The sequence below is a fragment of the Cryptomeria japonica genome, chromosome 5 (genome assembly GCF_030272615.1).
Source record: "Cryptomeria japonica chromosome 5, Sugi_1.0, whole genome shotgun sequence".
NCBI lineage: Eukaryota > Viridiplantae > Streptophyta > Pinopsida > Cupressales > Cupressaceae > Cryptomeria > Cryptomeria japonica.
The window spans coordinates 321,739,139-321,765,342 of record NC_081409.1 but is presented as its reverse complement, the minus strand read 5'-3'; the positions used below and the strand labels follow the sequence as shown (position 1 = coordinate 321,765,342).

The 26,204-nt window shown below is 34.9% G+C and overlaps 1 protein-coding gene across 2 annotated transcripts in view; it reads left to right on the top strand.

Annotated features, from left to right (window-relative positions):
* LOC131062490 (BEACH domain-containing protein C2) overlaps window positions 1–26,204 on the top strand; it is a 105,160-nt gene that overhangs the window by 38,659 nt on the left and 40,297 nt on the right. The window contains exons 10-16 of one of the 2 annotated variants that reach the window (XM_057996163.2): window positions 9,369–9,450; window positions 11,808–12,140; window positions 12,630–13,252; window positions 21,774–21,858; window positions 22,197–22,391; window positions 25,404–25,943; window positions 26,033–26,176. In XM_057996163.2, the coding sequence (XP_057852146.2) occupies window positions 9,369–9,450; window positions 11,808–12,140; window positions 12,630–13,252; window positions 21,774–21,858; window positions 22,197–22,391; window positions 25,404–25,943; window positions 26,033–26,176 (2,002 nt within the window). Of the gene's footprint in view, window positions 1–9,368; window positions 9,451–11,804; window positions 12,141–12,629; window positions 13,253–21,773; window positions 21,859–22,196; window positions 22,392–25,403; window positions 25,944–26,032; window positions 26,177–26,204 lie in introns of both variants that reach the window. The other variant, XM_057996155.2, reaches the window with a different exon arrangement.

Genomic DNA, 26,204 nt, shown 5'->3' with positions numbered 1-26,204 from the left:
TTCGAATAATTGACACGGCAAAATACTCTGGGAAAACTCTCCAGCACGAGGGAGAAAAAACCCAGCAACAAGATCTCTTATTCTATTTATCAAATTGCAAGATGTCTTTACAAAATCACTTCACTCCTTGAAGCTAGATGTATGAAACAATACGAACTTCAAGTTCTTGCATCAACCTCCTGACCTCCTTGTCCAAGGTTGCCTCTGTTGGTTTGTCAGACTCCCTCTGAATGTTATTTCCTTCTCTTCGAAGAAACTGATGACAATAAATCCTTCCTCTTCGAGAGATGTCTTCAGCCACTAACTCAGTCCCATGGCAGCAAGCTATGTCTCGATTCTTCAACTTGTGTGTCTTCCTCACAGGATGCATCAAGCTCTTTCTCCCTTGAATGCAAACTCTCGTCATCCTTATGCTTCTTGGTCTGTCCTGAAAGCATTTTTAGAGATTTTAATAATAGTTCATAGAACTAAATTATCCAGAAGAGACATACCAATGCCAGAAGCATACACTATCCTAATGTTATTGTATGAATTAATAACTGCATAAAAATTAATGAGCATTAGATACTTATCTCTTTATTGATCTTGATAAATACTAACCATTGCATTCAATATAACTTTCTTCTCTTGTGCTCAGATCAGACCACAACCTTTGTTCTACAGGTTCATGGCATGATCACATGCCCATGTCCCAGTATGAACGGTGACCCAGAATACATCAACACAGAGATTTGAAGTGATGGCTGGATAAATTTGAATATGGTCTTTGAACATTCAAATTTGTTGATGAACCAATTGGAATCAATTACAAACAAATTCTCAACCTGAATACTTTCAGCAAACCTGAAGTCTACGAAGATAAGGTAATTTGATTGTCACCAAGCTCTTGAGCTTTCAGAGATTTTGTTTGTGTTGTACCAAAGGGGTTTATCAGGTCTCTCCTCTGCTGTCAAGAAACAACAGCGGTGATATCCCTCGGACCACACCACTCTGTTATCATTGCCTCAATTCTCACGCTATGTAGGCGGAACATTGTACTCGGAGCCAGAATAGCTACGCTCCCATAAACTCAGACTAATGATAGAGTAATTATAAATTTATTCTAAAAACTCTACCTCGAGACCTTCTTGTCTCGGTATATCTCATTTAGAGAGCTATATAGTTACAAAATAAATAAATAAAAGAAAAATATCACCAGTCTGCAGAACTCTTCTTGCATGATGCCTAGATGTGGTTCTGCCCTTTTCCATGGTCCATACACTTAGCATACAGCTATGGTCAAGACTTTATAAAAACAACTATGCACCGGAACTTTATCTATCGATTGTCAAATGGGCCGCCAATATGCATCTGTCCAAATCATACACACCTGCTCATAGGCTCCGAAACTTGATTTATTTATTCCAATGAAGAAGCCTTACAAGTCTGGACACTGCATCTTCTTGAACTCCTTTTGAAGGAGTGTTGGAAATGACATCAACAATCAACAACTGTGGCTCGAGGATCAACTCAGTCCTGCCGTCGAATTTCCAATTCAATTTGGCTGCGATTCATATTGTTGGAGCTTCAGAACTCAATCTTCAATAATGTTTAAAACTCCTACACGCAAACAATCTCTGCGGTGCCAATAACTCAATCAACAGATAATATGGGGACAAACACATCATTTCGTTTGACGAAACATTCACAACTTACAACTTAACTTCCACCGGCAACGAGCATTGCAGAGAACTCGAACTTGACCAATCTGCACGATAGCGATAGGGGATCGTCCTTCCTATGAGTGCCGATTCAAGTCAATATGGCCTGCATTGGAAATCACAGGCACAAACGATCACCAAACAATCACCCTTCAGCCACTTGAAAGGCGCTCACAGAATGTAACTCCCAGGCCTTGCCTTCAACTAAGACTCACGCTGGAAGGAATGAGTCGATAAACTAGAACTTATGCCACTCACAGGTCAATGGTTAAGAAATCCCGATGAATAATAGAAGTCCGACCGTCAATAATGAAGTTGTCCAGATCAAGTTGTTGCACCAACAAATAACTCAATCCTGATCATGCCAAAGCTATGCGATGAAGGGGAAATAATATTAGCAAATCGCAGCTCGTATTCTCCTCACACTGTTTTTTCCCTTACGGCCTCTCTGGATATAATCCAAGTGTGCCCCAACAGCAAAAGCTAGCTTCTTATGCCACCCAAGTTAGCTTCTCTAATGATGCTAAAATCCTCAAACTTGTGTCTAGTGATGTATGCCAATCAAATAATGAAAAATAAGTTCGAGCCTTCAAAAATACGCCACGACCTCTTCTCAAACAAATAGAGGGGTCGATCCAGCTCAGACAATGATATCGCCTCCTCAAGAATAAGGATAAAAAATGCCTTCAATCTGATACGAAGTTGCCAATAATGCTTGAAGAAAGAGTATGAATATCCCACTCTCAACACCATGAAAAAAAAGTATGAATATGTAGCGGCAGTGAGAGTTAATTCCGCAACCTCAGTTAATGTAACACAGCTGTGCCGGGTGTTTCTACGGCTTCCACACCCCTGGGTATTCTCCAACAGCGATGTCGCCATTAATAAGACAATCCAAAATACGCCTTAGTAGCCCAACATACAGCTTGATATAATTTCTAAAGAATAGGGACAAAATCGAATATGTTCTGATAGACGCTAAGATAGACGCATTAAAAAAATGAGAAGAACAACAGAGGGTTTGATGCTTAATCAATTCTACTCACGATCTTTCTTAAACCTGCTCTGATACCATGCTATTTTTATGATCAGAATTAGATTAAGCAGAGCTCAAACAATATCGAATAATTGACACAGCAAAATACTCTGGGAAAGCCCTCCAACATGAGGGAGAAAAAAACCCAGTAACAAGATCTCTTACTATATTTATCAAATTGCAAGATGTCTTTACAAAATCACTTCACTCCCTGAAGCTAGATGTATGAAACAATACGAACTGCTGTAGAAGATATACGAACTGTTGTGGATGAGATTCAATCCAAGGAGAGAAGAATCGATCTCCCTTTATACCCTAGCGAAGGTGCCTCTTCTTCAAGGGTCGGCTCCCTTCGAATCAACATGACTCTTCTCAAGGGTGGCTGACTTTCCCAAGTCGGCCCTTTAATAAAATGTATTTTGCTAAACAAAAATGAATCACCCTTTATTAATTATCGGTCAACATAAATATGCAAAGCCAAAAGGCTAATTGTATATTTGATCGTAGTCGGCCAAGGAGTCTCCCGCCGCTACAATCGTCAACACCCAACACATTGTATTTTGGAAAATTTGCAAAATTTTCACATAATAAATTATATACATTCAAATTGACTCAAATGAAATGCAAGAAAGAATGCTAACATCCTAACAATGCTAATGTGAGCTTTCAAAACATTTAAAATGGAGTATAAATGAAGATTCAACAAAATACCTCAATTTCAATCTATGAATTTCCAATGAAGAGATCCTTGAGCAGACACGAACACCGGAAACACTTCCCTTCTTGATTTCTATCCCAATGCCACTGGTCTCGTGCAATTCGGAGTCCAAATGAGATAGAAGGTTTTCTCTCCTCTCAATTTTGCTCTCCAAAATGCTAAGTATATAAATGAACTCTCATTTGCCCTTTTTAACTCAAGCCAAATTTCACATTTTGAAAATAAAACAATAAAACATTTTCTTTTAATTCCCAAATTGATATAATTTATCTTCATTTCCCAAAACACATAATTGACAAGTACTCAAGCATATTTCAATTTCAGCTTTAAATTAGGATTTAAAACTGCAAAAAACTGATTTTCACACTTAAAATTCGCGGGAAATATAAATCAGGATAAAAAATTCAAATTTTCATTACTATATGTCCACATAGGGGTTAGGGTATCTAGAATACTATCAAATTATCAATCATGATATCTGGGTATATCATTGAACAAAATAATAGGAAACTATATTTGAACTGAGTACAATGGGTAGGGTAATATGTGCATGGCCAATGTGACATCTCCTCATAACCACCGTAGAGGAATAGCTTAGATTTGTGAAGCTAGGTGGAAAAATTCTTGGTACTTGTAACCTCTCATCATATGTCAAGTGTATTTGTGCATATACATAATAGTTAAAGCGCATACAATCTCCCCCAATGGGGTTCAATCATAATAATCATGAAAACTATCGCACGAGTGTGGGACCCTATACTCAAACAAGAGTCTATGCTTGCTTTGACCCCTAGTTTCGTGTTCTTTTAGCTAGCGTTTGAACAATTTAAAAGATTGAGGATCACTTTGGTAAGATGGGTGAATGGTCAGTTGAGGAGGGGGGACATATTGAGAAAGGTAGGGGCCGCACGAGTACGATCAAGGTTAGGGCTTGACCAAACTCTCAAGTGACTTAAGCTTAAGTTAGGGAAGGATTGTCAACTCTTTCTTTTTGAAATAGCATTGCACTAAAGTGCAACCATGCCCTATACCCCTTGGGAAAGCTAGCAATTTGTTATAGATGTAATATTGTTGGAGGTCGATTGTTGTCAATTCTTCACTAGAGTTTGATGCATTGCCCCCATGCCTTGGTTGAATGACTTAACTTAAGATGTGAGTGCTCAGAATAGCCATTGGTGGGAGGGAATAGTTATTGTTGGGTATTAAGTTCTATAGTTGGTTGGCAACTCTGGGGTGGGAAATTAGGAGGAGATAGTAGCCAACCGTTGGCCTACATGTGCATATTCAACGGAAAGATAACAACATATCTATCATAATGTAGTAATACTATAAATGTCTCATAAAGTTCATCCAATACTAATGCCAATACAAAGAGAATGGTGATACGAAGAATCTTGAATCAAATACACAGGTATAGCTATATGGATTAGGTCTCACAATATATACAACATAACACAAACATGAGAGGCATTAGAGTGGATCCCACTTTCATTTCTGTGATGCACAATGGCTGTCTTTTCTAAATGGAAATGTTGATTTTGTTTCTAGTTTGGCAATATTATATATGGTGGTAGACAAATGGCAACTTTTCAGTAGATCATGAAGCTCCTTAGCATCGTAGTTTTGAATTTGGACCTCATGTTCACTCCAATGATTTGTGATGGGCATGAAAGATGAAATATTTTTGTGTATTGTGGCTTAGTTGTCAATAGACATGATGAGATACTGTTGTATTATTGGGCCACATGTTAGTCAACCCAACATAAAATGCTCTTATTGGTCAAAGTGTACAACATTTCTCTCTAGTGGCCTTAGGTGAAAATATGGTAACATAAATTTGATGCCTAGCAGATTGTTTCCATCACCATGGCTAGGCACACTCCTCCAACTGCCCCAACAACTTCTAAATTGCTATTAATCCCTGGATTTGAGTTTGTGACGTTCCAAATGCTTTTTTCAATGGCTATTATTGAACCCTTGCATGGACTGCCATCAATGCGTGGTAGATATTTCTGAAAATTTGAATTTCCTTTTGACTCATGCGTGCCCTAAATCTTGCTTGATCCATTGACTTTCTTGCCTTCTTTGATCTTATGGATGACTCCTCCAATTGCCCCTTCTCAATTGAATTAATCTCTTCTTTATATCTTCAATTGTGGGAAGTCACACCTCTTCACAAGAAATGAGACATCACTCTTCATTGCTGCCCTTTGAGACTAATAAAATTATTCTCCAAAATGATCTCCCTTGGATGTCCTCCTGAAATGAGACCTCCTTTTATATCTTTAATGCGAGGGAGAGTCACACCCATTCACTATCTCTGCCCTTTGCAATGGCCACAACCTTCATAATTATCACCTTTTGAAAGAGAGACAACCTTTCATGATTATTACCTTTTGAAAGAGTCATAACCCTTCATTATTTCTGCCTTTTTGAGAGAATCACTTCCTTATGATTTACTTTTCTTTCCTTCTTCGTCCTTTTACCTTTCCTTAATTCCTATGCTCCATTCTTTTTACCCTTCTTCCTTGTCCTCTTTCAAATGAACTCTTCTCCCTTTTATATCTCATGTTTGAAGGAGTTACAACTCTTCATAGCATGCCTCTTGACTTTTCATTAAATTTAATTAACTTGTAATTATAGTATATTATATTTTATTATTTATTTATTGATATTTTAATTTAATTATTTTTTTATATATTTTTAAATCCTATTTCAAAAAATGGACATTACAATCCACCCAACCCAAGATTGTTTGCCCTCAAGCAATGATCATGGAGTGTTCAAAACGATTTCCAATATGAAATGGCTTTGGAAACACATGGAATATTCTTGCTAAAAACACATCAAGTATGAACAAAACACGGAGCATACACATAAAAACACAAAGCATGCATGAATATACGTAGACACGGAGTATACACACAAATACACATGCTGTTAGATCCCTTTTTGTTTTCCGAGCCAGAAAGTGTGCCTAACCCCAATCTTGCTGCTCATAATGCATTTTGAGCCAGAAAGTGGGCCTAACCCCATCTTGCTGCTCATAAGTATGCTCAAGTCTGCCTTGAGTAGAAATGATATTCAACAAATTGCTTCATTTCTCTTTCCAATGCCCTCAAGCGCTTTGGCTAGTTTGCATTAACTATCCTCTGTCCCTCAGGGTGGCCAGAATGGTGCTCTGATACCATTTGTAATGTCCCCTTTTGGGATTGCCCTAAACCTTGCCCTTGTAAATATCAAAGTCTGATAATTTTCTCCATTATTAATTCTGATATTAAATATTTCTCACTTGATCCATTGACTTTCTTGTCTTCTTTGATCTTATGGATGATTTCTCCAATTTCCCCCTTTCAATTGAATTGATCTTTGTAAGATTTGATTCATCACTTTCATTGCTGCCCTTTGAGAATTATAAATTATTCTCCAAATTGATCTCCCTTGCGTGTCCTCCTCAAATGAGATCTCCTCCTTTTTATATCCTCCAATGTGAGGGAGAGTCACACCTCTTCACCATGTCTGCTCTTTGCAATGGTAACAATCTTTTATAATTATTACCTTTTGAAATAGCCATAACCCTTCATTATTTCTGCCTTTTTGAGAGAATCACTTCCTTATTATTTACTTAACATTCCTTCTTCTTCCATTTACCTTTCCTTAATTCCTATGCTCCATTCTTTTTCCCTTTCTTCCTTGTCCTCTTTCAAATGAACTCTTCTCCCTTTTATATCTCATGTTTGAGGGAGTCTCAACTATTCATAGCATGCCTCTTGGCTTTTCATTAAACTTAATTAACTTGTAATTATAGTATATTATATTTTATTATTTATTTATATTTTAATTTAATTTTTATTATTTATTATAAATCCTATTTCAGAAAAGGGACATTACAATAGAACTCAAAAGAACACACAGTTATAACTAGCATTGTTCAAAACATCATTTGGGAGAAGGATCATTCATTGAAATGGAACAGAGATCTGAACACGCACAGTGCAGAACTAGGCTGGTTGTCTCCTGGAGAATGAAAACACAAGAAAATAGCGTGAAACTTGAAAATATGCGTAGCAAGCTTGACTTTTGCATAATAGAGTTCCACAGTTTTTCATTTTTCATTAAATATAATGAGGAATATAAGAAGTATTTCTTTCTTGATGAGCCTCTGAATTGATATGCTTATGTATCAGGCATAAACTATTGTATAACGGTATTACTTATTTCCAAGTTGCACATACACCTTAGAGAAGTTATTGATAGTGGAAAAAATATTATCATTTTAGTGTTAGATTGGAAGGAATATAGATGGATCTGAATAACTACACTTTAGGATATTTCTGAAAATGTTTAAACCCAGTTTCGATTTTCAACAATCATATTTTAATTTGAACAATAATAAATTGAAGGGCTTCCATGAAACATCATATCTTCCTTAATGATAAAAGAATGAGAAATAATATTTGAAATAAAATATAAGCACCTAGAGGTGACCCAGTTCTTAATTTTGTGAAATCTATTAACTCGTAATGTACTTATACTTTTATAACTTGACAAACAAGATGTAACATTGCCTGTTAAGAGTTCACATTAGGAATATATTAATAAGTGAACAATGAGGATTTTGTTTCATTGATTATTGATATTAGAGAAGAGAAGTTGCACAAGTGGCTGAAATTGGCAGAAACATTATTGAAAAGACATTGATAGGCCTGAAAATGCACTCAAAAGATCAGAAACATCCACAGTAAACCCATGATGTTTACTATTATTCTCAGACGTCTCAGAGTTGGCAGTGTATTTTCTATGTGCAATAAATGTTATTGAGATTTATTAACTTTTTGATTAGTGATTAGTAATAATCATGGGAAGTTATCAAATATGTGCCTGTTTTCGCTACTGAAAGTAGGGTTTAAACATTGCTTGATGACATAAGGAAGAGTGGATCATTCTGTGATCTTGACATTTTTATTAAGTGAATGATCCAGCTGGATAGTATTCCAATAAATAGCAAAGTGTACATTTTATTTTTAACTTGTGTGTGCACAATTATACTTCATTTCTGTAATACATCCTTCTGCTCCTGCTTGTTCTCTGTTCTGTCTTATTTGCACAACTTTAATGCAGCCATGGTCAGGTTATTGATTATCATTTTTGTTACTTAAACTAGCCACTTAGTTGTTAACTTGTGACTTTACTGCCCTTGCCTTTAAGAACAATGGGTTTTTACATCACACTATTTGTTTGGCCATTAAGTAGAGCTTTTTTTTGTTTATTTTAATCAAGGATATCTAATAATTACCAGTGGGCCTAGACCAGTACTGGGAGTGATAGGCTTCAGTCTTCGATGTGTTACTAGACATACATGTGTCCTTGAAGTTATGTGTTGCTTTATTGTGGCGTGGTGATCTGCATTTGGGTGCTCTTTATTACTTCAACCGTGTGGATAGGGAATTAGTTTAATGATTAATCAATAAAGTTTTTTATTTTTCATCTCTTATGTTCATATGTAGTTTGAAAAGTTATTTGGCATGGATAAACATGACCACAAACATTGTCTTTGCGATGCTTGATGTGTTCCCTGTTTAGTTTTGAGTGCTTTGTCTTCTACATTTGTTTCTTACTTGGCTTTAGAAGGTTGTATTTTATAGAGCTTGCATATAAATCATTTGATTGACATGCTATTATCTTTTGCTTTTTTATAACATAGAAGAGTCTAGTTTTATTAGAATATATTAGAAGACTTTGGCTTTGAATAGATAACACATCTGCATGGTTTTAATATTATCTTATGCTAGTCTTATAACATTGAAGAAACTAATTTTATAAGAATATGTTAGAAGACTTCGGCTTTGAATAGGCTGTGGTTCTATATGAGGTTAAAGAAAACTTACAAAATTGTTCATTTATTGTGTTGAAGACGCGAAGAATCATTACCAGTTTTTAAGAGGAGGCTCTTGGGAGGCTTGATTGATTTTTCTACAAGAGAGCTTCAGGTTCAGGTAACTTTAGTTTAATTAAAATATTTGAAATCAGATAAGGTTATACATAGTGACTGTTACACTATTAAAAAAATCCATTTTAATTTTGGAGTATAGCATACAATCTTAAGATTTAAATATCGTGAAGCAGTTGGCATGGTGCTGTTTTCATTCTTTCCAAACTCTCAAATGTTAATGTTGTAATATCAATCAGTCTAATCCTCCTTGTTGAAGGGTTCATATGTTGATAATTGAGGTATCAATATCTCCTACCTGTAGTCCACTTAAATCTTGTTTTTAAATAGATTGGTAATATCAAATGTAGTAATTGTATATATGCATTGCTTTTTCTAGATAAATTTTCATACGCTATTTTCTTCAATTGGCCTTTTTAACTATTAAGAATGAGGTTTTCCTATTAGTAAAACATCCAAATTTTAATATGATCTTAAAATTGCAGCTGGGAAACTTGCACTTATCAATCATAAAGTCTTGTTTTCTCTCAAATATAAGCATATAATATATTTTTATTTCTTTTTAATGTTTGCATACTTTTTATATTCCAGTATAAAAAGTATTGCATAAATTTGAAACTTAAAATTACTTAAATAATCTTGTAATGTTCTTCCATAGAGATGAATGAATCCATTAGTCTATTATTGATCCATATGTTAATTATTAATTATAGTATTACTGTTTTTATAGTCTACTTATAATGTATTTATGCATATTATACAATTTACAATAAAGTATTAAGGTAGATTATATAATTCATCTACTAGAATAATTAGATAAATCAATGGAATGATCGATTTTGTAATTAAATTAGTCAACTAAAGTGTATAATTATAGTAATTGAGATTTACACATTAGGCAAAAACTGGGCAAATTATTTTTTTTACATAAATACACAAAATAAGCTTAGACAATGCATTAGAAAAATTCTGAATCTTAATAGCAATACTGTGAATAACGATTGACTCTGCAAACCAAAAGTATAAATGGAATTCAATTACTTGGGAGACAATAAACAGCTGAAAACTTCATAAAAATAGTGAAAAATGCTTGTTTTTGTTTTTTGGTCCAGATAAAAGGGAATAACTTTGCTTTTACCCTCAGTGCAGCCCATTTGTTTGTTAATGTTTCCTTGTTATAACTGTAGTGGGGGTTCGGGGGTGGAAGCACCCAGAAGGGTAGAGGGGTAGCATCCCTGGCACATACCCAATTAAGCTCTTTGAGGCCACAGGGACCTTCATGGTGCATGCCATGTTTCATAATTTTTCACTTGTAACCAAAACAAGAGGAGAACAAGTCAATGTTTTTATCAATGTCTGCAAACATTTTTCAGTGGCCAAATTTATAGAGAATTTTTTTTAGAAACTCACAAGTTTCTCTGCAGGATTTGGTGTGCAAGTCTTTGGCGACATACTTGCTAGGCAAATAAAACTTGCAAGTTTGATGAGAGCTCACTGAATTTGCAAACAATGGTGAATACAAAATTGTGTGCTGATCATATGTGCACATTAATGTCTTCCCATTAATCTATATTATGGGCATGTGCTGAAATTTGAATCCTTGAATTTAAATTTGAAGGGAACTGTAACATGCCTCCACCCACTTTTAGTTGTGATAGTTTTTATCAACCTTCCAGGAGGAGAAGTTCAGTGTATAGATGAGCTGTGATACAAAAGAAGTTCATTCAAGAGTTTTCAGGGACTCTATAGAATCAGTAAAAACAGGTAGAAGTTTTAGAAGATCTTTAATAAGACAAAAGAGATAAAGCTTCAAATGGGTTTCACATAAAATTTGGAACATGGAATCTGGGTGGTGTTGGATTCAGAAATGCAACAGTTTACTAGTTCTATTCTAGTCACTATCAAAATACTTTTGACGCAAACCTATGAAATTGTGACCAAGGCTGATATAAATCTTTTTCAATGAGAATTAGAGGCCAAATTTAAAGTGCATCAACAAACTTTGAGACCAATGTATTATGAAATTGTGACCAAGGCTGATATCAATCTTTTTCATTGAAAATTAGAGGCCAAATTTAAAGTGCATCAACAAACTTTGAGACCAATGTATTATTACTAGTTCTGGTTATGCAACTTTATATGACATTTGAACTTGTAATGAACATCTTATGCTGTGTTTTTATGTTTGCACCTATTGTACCATTCATGTGTTATAGAATAGTTTGGCTAGCTAACACTTTATCTGCTTGTCAAAATGCTCGGTAAAATAGTAAATTTTCATTTTCCTTTACGGCTGAATCATAAAATATAGTTCGGCAGCATTTGTGTCCATCTAATTTAATGCAATTTTATTTTAGTAGATGGTTCAGTCGAATGAAGCTTTATTGCCATTTTCTGCAGCAGACTCAAGTTATTGCAGCTGCGGCAGCCGGAGTTGCTGCAGGAGGGTTATCACCTCAGGCTGCAAAAGCTGAAGCAGAATCAGCAGCATACCTATCTGTGGCTTTGGCGGAAAATGCTATTGTTGTTCTGATGCTTGTTGAAGATCATCTTCGTTTTCAATCCCAGGTATATAATACGGCACCATCTGTTACCACACCAGGCTCACCTGTTTCAGTTGCATTTTCTAGTGGGGGGCATTCATCCTCTTTTGGAAAATCAACATCAGAGGGTGTGGATAGTTCAGGACCTCGAAGGGTTTCATCTTTCACTGATTCTGGAGGTTTCTCTTTAGATGTAAGTAATTCATTCTATGGTCTTGTCTGATAAATATGAAAATATCTGGAGGTTTGAGAGCATATTTTGATTGCTTTAATTTTTGTATTGCTTATGCAGTAGCTTTTAATTTTTTCTTACAGTATATTATTAGCCATGTAACTTCTATAGATGTGGATATTAATTGTGAGTTAGTTTTTACTTGTTTTGTAAATGGCACCCTGAAAAATTCTTTAGGCTTATCTCAATTCTATCAGCGTGCAAAATATGACATTCTTTATTTCTTAGACAGATTCTTTGCTTCTAGATCAAGTTGAGTATGCTTTTAGATTAACATCTTTTGTTTTGTTAGAAAATTGGGTCTTTAGAAGTTACTCTGAATTAATGCTATCAGTAGTCCGTGATTTGTCAATGCTTAATATTTGTCATTCACTTCCAATAGGTTATAAATAATTATATGTTTTGTCTCATATATTATATTAATTTTTTTTGCAATGTTGATGCTGACAGGTTCTTGCTTCAATGGCGGATGCTAATGGGCAAATTTCTGCAGCAGCAATGGAACGCCTTTCAGCTGCTGCAGCTGCTGAACCTTATGAATCTGTTCGTTGTGCTTTTGTCTCATATGGGAGCTCCACAATAAACTTAGCTGAAGGATGGAAACGAAGGAGCCTTATGTGGTATGGAGTTGGTCTTCCACCTAAATCTGAAAGTTTTGGTGGTGGAGGAAGTGGATGGGAAATCTGGAATTCTGTCTTTGAAAGAGATGAAAGTGGGGAATGGATCGAACTCCCCCTGATCAAAAAGTGTGTCACGATGCTCGAGGCTCTGCTGTTAGATGAATCTGGACCTGGTTGTGGGCTTGCAATTGTAGGAGGATCTGGAATTGGAATGGGGGGCATGATTGCATTGCAGCAGTTGTTGGACAGTGACCAACCATTTTTAACAATGCTGAGAATGGTGCTTGTTTCAATGAGGGAAGAGGATAGAGGAGAAACAGTGGGTCGGTCAATGAGTTCCAGCACAAGGGAAAGCACAACAGATGGTGTTCATTGGCTCATAAAGCAGAATTCAACTCTAGAAAACAGTAACCGTCTGGGAAGACGAAAACCACGATCAGCACTACTTTGGAGGTATATCGTATTCATTCTATCATGTTTTCTAAGTTAAAGAAGGCTGTGACTGTTTTGAAGTATCAGATTGTCATAGTATGATTTGTGCAAGTCATCTGACCCTTCTAGCAGTCCTCATCTATTTGCTTTTCCTGGCGAATACTTGCTTATCTTCACTGTATTAATTCACCAATGTTTTTCTGGTTATCTGACTCTTAAAAGCAGGATTTATTAAATGCTTTACTAAAAAAATAATGTAAAATAATGTCATGAAATAAACTAGGATCTATATCTGATCACTTATCAAGGGAAAATGTAGGCACTGTCAGTGGAGATAAAATATATGTTAATATGCCAGCTTTTATGTTTCTAAGACTTGAAAACATTAAGACATGCAAGGTATTTTTTGTCGATACCAAACTTGTGATAAAAGTAAACTGAAGGTTAAGGAGAGAAGAATCAAAAGAATGTCTGCTTGTAGACCCAGATGCTTGTGGGAAAGCATTAGAAGAAAACACTGTAATTTCTTTTTAGAAGCTTTAGAAAAAGAAAGTATTTGAATGCGTTGAAATAAGTTCTAAACACTAGGCACAATGACTCTGGAAAGTGACATTCAATGGATAACGAAACATCATTATGCACAGATATTCATCAACTTATGGTAGTCAAAGTTTACAGGGGTGGAAGAATATTCCAAGTGAGTTTGACCAAATTTTTTTTATAATGAAAAATTCAATGCATACAGTAGTGAACCTTTTAAAATAATCACTTTTTTTAGCTGAATTTGTCATTTCATAATGGAATTTGGCATATGAACCAAGGGCTAGATTAAAGCAGTCCCAAGGTGTTTAAACGAGCAGATAGAGACACCATAGTATGAAACTCACGGAGCAAGGTTTACTAGATAAATTGCCATCATATATGTGTTTTAGGTGTTTTAGGAGGATAATAGTTTTGGTTGCTTGCATCTCCTTTGCAGCTTTAGATATATTAGAATATTTACCTGGCAAATGTTAATACAATATTGATTTATCTATTGGAGCTCTAATCTGTACATCTTAGCAATATGCTGAACACCATTTTCATATTATGTTTGCCTAAGATTCCAATCTTGGTATGGCGATGGGTATGGGTATGCCTAAGATTCTGATCTTGGTATGGCGATGGGTATGGGTATGCCTATATGGTTTTTTTCTCTCCAAGTATGTGTATATATAATTAATTGTTTTTTATATATTAAAATTATAAACATAGCGATACTTGTAATGGCCAAGAAACAAAATATCTAAGTACCTCATAATTTGCAAAAAAGAAAGTACATGTAAATTCATAATTTAGTGATTTGTCAAATGTAAATATACAGTAAAACATTACAATTTTCATGTTGCTCTTTGTAGAGAGCATTGGAGTCAACATTTGGTTCAGTTTCGTTTGAACCACGATGAGTTACAATGCCATTTCCACTAGCCATGTCAGCACACTAACGTCTAAGTCAGCACACTAAGAGTTAGATCCCAATTCCTTGTCAGCTTCTCATTGTAATCAAGTTTCTTGTGTGACATGCGACATAAGTTGGAGTAGAGACCAAATCCTTAGCTTCATTTGTACCCTATTGCTAAGTTACCGGTTCGGGTTCAGATTCGGGTATGGATTCGCGGATTTGGCAAAAAAAAAAAATCTTGGGTACGGGTTTGTCCGTACACACACACATATATATATATTTTAATTATATATATATATACCCATATACTATATATATGGTCAATATATACAATCCATACAAAAATAAAATATACAATGTGACTTTCCATACATAAATGATAAATGATAAATGATAAATCCATAATTATTAATTGCCAATGCCAATAAATATTCATATATCGCAAATGTAATCAGTAAACTAATAACTAAAGTCTAATATCATATTCATAATTTGCAAAAAAGATAATATTCAAGTTTCAAGTCTTTTTTAAAAAGTTATAAAGGAGCGAATTAGAGTTTTATTATAAAAAAAACTATTTTAAAAAGTCTTTTTATTCTTTTTTATTGTTTTTTTGACCCGTGGGCCCCGTTTTTGGGAAACCACGAGCCTGGGTTCATGCGGGTCCTCCTGGGTTCGACCTGGGTTCCACCTGGGTCCTTCCCAGGTGGCCGGGTTCCCTGTGGGTCCTGTGACGCAGGACCCACAGGGAACCTGACCACCTGGGAAGGACCCAGGAGGAACCCAAGGAGAACCCGGGGAGAACCAGGACTGGGCAAGAACCAGAACCGGAACCCAGGCCAAAAGGGGAAGAACCGGTAACTTATCCCTATTGTATTAAGGGGCATGTGCACCAATTTGTCTTAGTTGAAGAACTCACAACATGCAAATTTTTTTAATTTTGGGCAAAATAAGCTATATTCCACAAAGTTTCAGAATAAAGGGATGAGGGAATGTGGGGACAAGACTCAAGGATGGGGAAACCAAGGGCCTAGATTTGTGGATGGCAATTAGTGGGGTCTAGGAGCAGAGATCCCAAATTTATCGCTTAATACTGAAATTAGGTGTTTGGTACTTTTTTGGTTGTAAAAATGTTAAAAAAATGATTTTTTTGGGTGGCCCTTGTGTTTGCTTGGGTTCACCTAGATCTACCTCGAGCATTGTAGGGTTTGGAGTGGACCTTGGGTCGACCCTGGCCGACTCGTTCCTAAATCTAGCCTTGAAGTAGACCCATATGTGTAGTGGAGGGTTTTGCTGAACCTACGGACTTGGTTTTGTGCTCATCATGTGTTGTTGGTCATGCTAGTTTGGATAAATTTTGCAACTATTATGATTAGCCGACTTGTAACATAGGTGGCATACAATGTTTTGTTGCATCCTTGTTAGATTTTGCATGGTTATGAAATGTGGTAGCCAAATGGAAAGACACCTTAAAATTCCAAGTTTATTCTTAACATAGTAATTATGCATTACTATAACCTACCAGATTAAGCTTTGCTCTCAAATCTTCTCCACCAATTTTTTGGTCAAAGTTGGATCCGTCATTATGAGAACGCCTCAAATTGCCCTTCTCTTTATCTTCGTACATGCTTTCCAAATGAGTAAAGGTAAACCCTTCTGACTTGTATGTAGGATGTCTTTTCAAGGAATCTCCAAAACATGCTACTTCTTGGGGTTGTGTTTGAGCAAGTTAAAAAGTCATATAGAAATCCAAAGAAGGAACCAAATATGGGGCTCTAAGACCTTAGAAAGAGACCCAAATGAATCTTGTAAGGCCAAGGCTAGTTGGCTTGTGAAAATGGAAGAAGTTGTCATATTTGGTTCGCTTGGCATAGGTTAGGGTTTTTTAGGTGTGTATGATGGCTATACGATTCATTGAGGTCAAACAATGTATGGACCCTACTAATCAGTTTACACTTAACAAAAAGCTCACTAAATCTTGTTTTAAGGTAAAATGTGATTACCATTTGTGCTTGTTTTTAGTACAACATGTTTAGAAAATATATTTACCTCAATTATCCATTTGACTGATGGTGATTACTCTAACATCTACACTCATTATTACTACTTCATAATCATTTATAAGCACTTATACAATGATTGTTGATCACATTTCATTGCTAATACCCTTAATAATTGCACATATTAAGTTTCCAAATTTCAATTTATATCTAAAAGTACATGAATAGTTTGGGAGCAAGTCAAAAAGTCTTAGATAGAAATTTAAAGAAGGAACCAAATATGGGTCTCTAGGTTCATCCACTAAGAGACCTTAGAAAGAGACCATAGGAGTGAATCCTATCAGGTCAAGGATAGTTGGCATGTTGAAATGGGAGAAGTCATTATATTTGGTTTGCTTGACATAGGTTAGGCTTTAGTAGGTGTGTATAATGGCTATAACATTCATTGGGGTCAAACAATGTAAGGGCCCAACTAATCAGTTTCTAATTAACAAAAAGCTCACTAAATTTTGTTTTAAGGTAAAATGTGATTACCCTTTGTGCTTGGCTGTGATATAGCATGCTTAGAAAATATAATTGTCACAATTTCAATCTAAGTTTGTAAGAACTCTCACATTCTCCATTTGACTAGTGGTGCTTACTCTAACATCTACATTCATTTTTACTACTTGATAATCATCTATAAGCACTTATACAATGATTGTTGATCACAATTCACTACTAACACCCTTGATCACATTTCACATTTCACTACTTATACGATGATTGTTGATCACATTTCACTACTTTTATAAGTGAATTATTAACTTCTTTTGGGTCATTTCTTGCTCTTATTCGTTCATTTCACCTAGTGAAGCATCAACATAGCAAGAAGATGATTTGAGAAGAGAATATTCAAGCATACAAAGTTGATGAAATCATTAAAAAGAAGAAACAAAATTGGATGCAATGGAAGAAAACGAAGACACTATTGAAAAAAACAATCTATCATCATTTTGATACTGACTTACAAAATTATGTTACACTAAGAGAGGAAAGAGGAAGATTTTGATAAAATATATATATATATTTTAAACTTTTTTTTTTTTGACAAATTCTCATATGTAAACAGTTATAATGCTGTTATACATTTATTATTTATAATTTTGTTGCTTTATAGTGTATTGTTTGACTTTGAAACAATAAAATTTCAAATTGTGAGAGTTTGAGGATCATATGTAATGTTATAATTGAACTATAACAGATTGATTGTCAAATTAGACTTTTGTGTTCTCTAAATACATTGATTTTTTTTTTGTGTAATTATGAGGTTTTATTTTGTTGAGGTTGTGTCGAGCTTTTTGTCAAATAATTTTGGGCTTTTTGAGTTGAGTTAAAGTCCGAGTCTTCAAAGTAGTATGGTCATTCCTATTTGTGTCAATCTTGCGTGACCTTTTGATGAGTCATTTGCCATTTTTTCATAGCATTCCTCCATGCTACACATAAGAGTAACTCATATAGTTCCACCATTTGACTATTTTATAGAAATTCAAATATAGTCTAGTACTTAAAGATATTATTAATTGCAAGTAATTCCCAAGTTACTTCAGGCTAGTATAGTAATCTTTATTAATTAGACTGCAGGAAATGGGTATAGCACCCCCTATAAACTGCAGTGCGCCGGGTAAACTTTTTAACGTGACGGTGACGCTGGCACGACACATCCTCTGGTACCACGTGAGCTGGGGGGAGACTAGACCTCGCGACCTCGTGCTCCACTATTGGAAGCTCTCGCCAATCGAGCTAGGCCCCCGCCCTAGTATAGCGTCAGTGTTTTTTTCTATAGGTCTAGATGCTTGAATACATGTTCTCATAGTAAGTTCCAATTTTTTTTTTTTGCATATTCAATAAAAATTTCCATTTTGTCTTTTGGCCCATTATACATCAGAAAGCTGTCAAAATTTGCAACAATGACTTCAGTCCCATCATTGGTATGTAATTGAGATAGTTTGGACTTATCAAGCATCATTTGCCTTTGAAATGAGTCTAAAATCATACACACGTGTGGTTTTTTTTATTTGGGAGGAACAGAGTAATGTCCTCTACAAACTGCAACTATCTTTCGCAATAATGATGTGAGGTCTCATAGGGTTTGAAACCCTAACTACCTTGTTAATGTTGGTCAATGCTATCTTTTTGGTTTGCACAGTTGGGTGTACATGTGGATCCACTCCCGCATTATTAAATGATACTTTTATGCCCATGAAAAACCCTTTGGAAGATGTATCATCCATTTGAGCATTAATGGTTGTTTTCTTTGTGCAAGGAGTAGGTGAGATGAACAGTGAGAAATGACAGTAGTTGGGGATTGGGGTTTAAGAGTAAATCATATTGGTGAGAGGAAGTTAAATTCTCTGGCAAAGGCTTGGCAAGACAGGAGATTAGGTGGAAAAAGGATGATTGAATAGAGAATCCTAAAGTCTTGATAGGAGGTTGGAACAATGGCAGGGAATGGGCAAAATGTATGTCCAAATGAGGAAGTTCTTGGACGAGGAACTCAAAAAATCTGACTGTTGACAAGCACTTAGAAGATAGGGCATGCCTTCAAAGATCAAACTCTCAGACTTTGAGATCTTTAGATAGACATAGGGGGGGAGGAGGGGAAGGGCACTCACACAAAATTGGACTAGGGGAGATGTGAGAAATAGGAAATAGACAATTTGGTCAATCACATAGATTATTACAAAATGGGGACATGACAGTCCTCACTAAATTAAAACCCTTAACTTATCAAAATAAATTCCAAGGCTCAATTATAAAGCATCTTATTTGTTATTTTTATAATTATAATAAATTATTATATATTTTTAACAAAAGAGGATTTTGTTTTAGTGTGGGCAGTCCTAGGATAATAATATTTCTGCTGCCACAATGGGTGCTTGATGGGAAGTATGTTCCTCTATTGAGCTGAAAGTGACATACACAAATACTGTTGACACGGTGTCTTGAGACACCATTTTGACACATTCAGTAAGATGACTCAATAAGAGGAGCTGCCTTATCAGAAACCACTTCTTTGATCCTGGCTACTAGTGGTATTATCACCGATACATGTACACCACATAACATTAGTTTTCAGTCTATAATGGTGCAATATACTTTAATTATAATTATTTAGTAATGTTGAAATAACACGTCTTATCAATTTCAAATTTCAATTGAGGATGATTTACTTGGGATGGAAAAATGATAAAATCAGATATTTTTGTACAAGGAATGCCTTGGCATGTACATTTTCATTTAACATAGCATTTTTGGTTGGTTTGTTCCCTATGATGTTTTCCTACAGGGATTAGTATACCTTAAATGGGCTTAATGGAATGCACTTATCATATTTTTTGGGATTGTATGTTTCAGGGCAGCTTTAAACAGTAGTTTCTACAAGGATTGAGATTATTTTCTTCAATCGTATTGAATGGGCTCTGGAGAACAGTCTGCTTTGCTGTTAGTAAATGGGATTTAAATTGTCTTATGACTTGGTTTGTTGCATAAATTTTTTAATGGGTTAAATCACAAATACTTGTTTTCATGCCCACTAAGAGTGGGAATTAAATCTCTCTTTAATTATTAATCTTACACTAGTTCTTCCTTGGTATATGATTAACTTTCTTTACAGAAACTACTTTTGATCACTGAGTTTCTTAATATAAACCTCAATTTTGAATTCCTTTCTTTTGATAAAAGATCATTATATTGATAGAAAGACAAGATTACAAATACCTTATGTTCCACGAGTTTCCAGGGTGGGAAGGGCAGGGGATGGGTTTCTGGGATTGCTGTGCAGGATGCTGCTTTTTAGGGGACAGCAGGGGCTAGCAATTAAAAAATAGGGAAACTTTTAGATAAATATAGGAAATTTCAGTTATTCATATACAAGGCATTCATCATATAAATTATAGAACCATTACATAACATTTTAGCTGAATTGACAATTCACATAAGAGTTGACATACTTTTTTTGTTAATGTGTATATATACTATTTAAAAATTACAACAAAATGCCTAAATGCTACTGGTTACAATTACGAAAAAGAAAATTATGAGATTGAATAAGTGACACCTGCATCAGGAATATAAAATTCTTAGATTTGTTGACAACATAACTATTCTTCTGTCAAAATGGTTGGCTTCCTCTGATTATGTAGTCATTCATTAGCTACCTTGAATAAAATTTAACAATGTTGCTGGATTCTTTTAATCTCATTAGGGATTTCATTACTTAGCTAAATTGTCATGGGTAAGAGTGGTGTGAACTTCCATCTTTTTCTTGCTGCATTTATTTGGGCTTCACTACCAACTTCATATTCAAAATTTAGTGCATATTCACCATTGAAATTCGTTCAAAATGCAAAGGAAGAAAAAGTCAGACCATTACCAGTAAAACAAATGACAGTTATAGCACTTGTAATGCAGCTGTTCATATTTATGTGGATCAATCAGGGTCTAGGCTAAATTACACAACAGTTATATAAATACGTTTTCTTCAGTTTGAAGTTTGAACTAGACAACATTTATACGGTAGACCATTTTTTTGTTTTTTTAGTAATAAAAATTGCATTTTTTGCAGGCTGGGCTGTGGGTAACAGCTGGCCATGTCTAGGTCACTTAGAGGGTGTCAAGGCATCCCATGGCTGTGCCTTGCCATTTCTGAGGTGTACCAGAAATGTTTCTATTTTTGTTGTTGTAGGGGACAGTCTTGGGGACATTTCGTACCCACCCCCGTGCCTCTGAAATGTCCCTGGTTCAGGGATGGATGGAAATACGTAGGGGGCACATCCCTGTGGAACATAGCAAAAACCTATTACAGAGTCCTTTAAACATGTGAAAACATAGAGCATAGATAATACATATAAGAGCTATAGGAAACTGCAAGTACATTAGTTTTTTTTAACAGAAATCATACTAGCTTTTCTAAGACATATGGTAGGAGAATAATGTGAATTGACAAGACTTTCAATTGTAAGTAATGTTTGTGATACTAAAGAGTGCATGTAGAATTGCAATTTATTGTTAATTCTCATAGTTTGTTGATTTTGTTCTCATTGCGAATTGGATTGCACAGTGTACTCAATCCAGTTCTGACCATGCCAATATCGGAGTCAAGAAGACAGAGAGTCCTTGTTTCTGGGTGCATTCTTTATGCCGAGGTTAGTTACTTTTATCTATTACAGAAAGTTGTTAAAACATTTGTGTATGGCAGATTTTGTAAAGAGAAGGGACAAAACAAATATGTGCATGATATGCACATGATAAATTTATCTTTAAATGCTTTTTGTTGGGATATCAAAAAATGTGTATGGTCATTACAAGAATATAATTGTTCTAAAGTCTGGCCTTTATTTGCAATTGGTTCCCTGCATTAAAAAAAAAGAATATTATTTCTAATTTCCTTTATGTTTGATGGTTCCCTTCATAAAAATTGGTTGTGTTTTATTTTCTTCAATCGACCTATTGAATCATAGGAACTAATTTGCTTGTGTTTCAGATATGGCACGCAGTTGCTGCAGACAGGAAACCTCTTCGCAAGCAATATCTAGAGACAATATTACCTCCTTTTATTGCCCTTCTCAGACGTTGGAGGCCACTTCTAGCTGGTATTCATGAGCTTACTGATCCAGATGGATTCAATCCTCTTGCTGTGGATGATCGTGCATTGGCAGCAGATGCACTCCCCCTTGAGGTATCTCTCTTCTTCAACAATTGTCTTATTGGTACTCCACAGATCACATTAGAATTTCAACTTCCACTCAAATAGCAATCTATGAAAAGCAATGTGAACATTAAAGTTTCTACTGCGCTGTATGATAAGCAGTGAAATATGATTGAAAATATTATAAAATTCAGTGATATGTCAGCAGAGAGTACCTTTATCAGGAAATTATTGAAAATAATGCAGTAAGAAATGGAATCAACTTTGGAAGCTTTGTAGTAAGAACTGAATTGACAATTGTCAAAATTTGGACAATGAAATCAGTTTTTTAAAACATTAGAATAAATGAAATTGATTTCAAATATTACTGGATGCATCAATGACAATCAATTGGAAAGGATCCAAAATAAATTGATCAGGCAAATTAGAAAAATGACAACAAAAAATTAATATGCACTTTGTTACTACAGTAGGCATAAAATCTGAAGTATTAGTGACATACACATACAGAATTTCTATTGGTCTATGTCAAACATTTAATTGAATGTGTCCTGGTAGATTGATATTGAAATGATCCTTGGACTTATATCAAAAAATATTTCTAAGTCTAATATTGCAATACTGTTGCTTGGGTTCATTTGCTATTGTCTTTTCTTAGATTCTAATCAGATAAGACATTTCTCTGTCATATTCCTTGATTTGTAGATTTCAGCTTCCTTCTGCTATGTTTTAATTTCAATTTGAATTCTATTTCCCTTCTTTCCTTGAATTATTCTTTTCAGTTGCCAATTGATTATACCATTTGATTGCTTATCCTTGTAAATTCTTCTGGTTCGTTCTTTTTGATACATTTTTAATAAGTCAATCCAACATCTGAGTTGGAAATCATTTTTTGGTTAATGTAATAAGCATTTCTTGCACAGTGTGAAGTATGCTTATGCCATGAGCCCCAGGGAAACAAACAGAAAAATCTGACTACAAAAGTTTGGAATTGACTTTGCTCAATCTATTCAAAAATCAAATGGAAGTAATGGGGATCTCACTTTAATTCAGTCAATGAGATAAATATAATTTCTGTAGAAACAATTAGCTAGATGTGGAGCAAAGCTCATGGGAAAATGCACAAACAAATCTGCATCTGTTTAAGCAAAATCTTACCTCCATCAAGGGGCGTCAAAATCCTGAAATTCTTTGAAATAATCTTTTATATAGGAGCTGAAGAAATAGAAAAATGAGGTCTGTCCATTCTCTCAAGTTAAGTAGACTGTGTAAATCTTTATTGGCCTTTTGAGGTCACATTCTGAAAGTTATTGATTTGTAGAAATTTACAAAATGCAAATTTGTGACTGGCAGATTGCATACACAAGCCATTAATGTTTTGCTTTTATTTCTCCATTTCAGTCTAGAAATTTATGGTAGCACATCTAAATCTCATTAATGCTTCTTAATATCCAGTGACATGAGATGTCTTCAGGTTGTAAATACTTAAAAGCTAAAAAATCCACCCTATTTCTGGATATGCTAGTTATGCCGAGATGCTTAACTACAGTGCCAGCACGGAGTGTATTGTAAAGGCACGAATGTATGTTAAAATCCCTTACCTTAAATTTGACAGCAATTCACATGTCAAATTATTAATAATTAATAATAACCATAATATTAATGATGCCTTGTTAAATAATAAAAAATAAAAAATTACTGTAAAAGCAATTGGTAATTGGTAAGAACTATTTTAAAACTGTTTGCAGGTGCTGTGTTATTTATTTTATTACTATGAAAAAATAATATAGCTCTTCAATTAAAAATAATTTGAATAATTTTTAAAATAAAATAGTTCTTGAGTAAATGTTAAAATAAATAGTGTCCATCTCTTTGTTACCTATCCACTTACCTATTTATGTGTCCATGCATCTATTTAGTAGTTTAGATATCTATTAAGAATGTCATTCAAAGTTAAAGTAATTGATTTGTTTATGGCTTCTATGATTATTGCATTGCTATTAAATAATACTAGCAATGATATATTGAATACATCTATCTAAAAACCGCTGAAAGATATCTTAAAACATCTATCTAAAAGACACCAAGAGATACAGTCTTAAGGTGCCTATATTGAATTTGTTACATAGGATAGATATCTCACGTTCCAAGATATTAAGAAGCAACAAGGAACTTTAGATAATGGATTACTATTATTACCAAAGCACTGAAGCTAGATAGCTTGGCCATGTTCAGAATTAAACTAAACTGAAAATTGATCGATGACAAAATTTAATCAATAACCTATATAGTTGTTGAATTTGATTGAGGTGAATAATAGGAAGCCTTAGTAGTGATCATACTGAAACATTAGAAAATAAATGCACTGTTGTTTGGGTATGTTTATATTCTTAAGTACAGCTGTATATAGAGGTAATTCTTGGTATGATAATAATATTTGCCATTGTGTTTAGAATTAAACTAAACTGAAAATTGATCAATGACAAAATTTAATTAAGAACCTATATAGTTAAATTTCGATTGAGGTGAATAATAGAAAGCCTTTGTAGTGATCATAGTGAGGCATTAGAAAAACAATGCACTGTTGTTTAGGTATGTTTATATTCTTAAGTACAGCGGTATATAGAGGCAATTCTATTAGTAACATTAATGAGACTTTAGCCGCTCTCTATCTGGAAAATTTGAGTAGTGTGATAATGATAATAAGCAATATCTCTTTCTCTTTATGCGATGGCACCTTTTGGGCCATAGTAATATTATATGTCCCAAAACTTTTTGTTGCCAATCACCATAGTCAAAGACATAGTTTAATCTTCTGAAGATTTTCTCAAATGTGTATTCATCTCATCCTGTTGGGCATGGAGACATTTGATTACATTTAAATTGCTTCTATCATGTTCTCTCAGGAAGTTTTCAATTATTAGTACTCTTAAGGCTCTTCACCTCCATCATATGATTTGATTTAGCATCATTTTATTATGATATTTTGTTTGATTTTTTATAGAATGAGAAGTTAAGTTGGAAAAGATGTAATCTTTGCAGGCTGCTTTAGCTTTCATATCTCCTGGTTGGGCTGCTGCATTTGCTTCTCCTCCAGCTGCAATGGCATTAGCAATGGCAGCTGCTGGTGCAGGTGGTGAAGTGATACCATCCAAAAACACACCATTGAAACGTGAGACTTCAGTGTTTGAACGAAAAACATCAAAGTTACGCAGCTTTTATAGCTTCCAGACAGCCCCTGATTCACCAGGAAGATCTCAGCCAGTGCCAAAGGACAAGGCAGGTGCAAAGGCTGCAGCTTTAGCAGCTGCACGGGATCTTGAGCGTAATGCCAAAATAGGTTCTGGTAGAGGTCTTAGTGCTATAGCGATGGCAACAGCAGCACAGAGGAGGAGTATTAGTGATCGTGAAAGAGTAAGGAGATGGAATATATATGAAGCAATGTCAAATGCATGGTTGGAATGCTTTCAATCTGGTGGTGCTGGTCTGGCTTCAGAAAAGGATTTTTCTGTTCTTGCATCAAAGTATATGGAAACCTTGGTGGCAATGCTCAGTCTAGCAAGAAACATGAGACAGAGAGAGGTACACAAATACTAATTCTTTGGCCTAAACTGGTTTCGTAGACTATCATTTTTCTATTTCATCCAATTATAGTGTTTTATCATATACAGGTTGAAAGACGGGCTTTAGTTGCTACTGCTGATTTACAACGGGCAAAAGTTGGCTCACATGCATGGCGCAGACTTATCCGCTTCTTGATTGAGCAGAATGCACTTTACGGACAGATGGGGTACCACTTGGGTCACCCAGAACGTGTAGGTTTTAATATGCTTTTATTTCAGA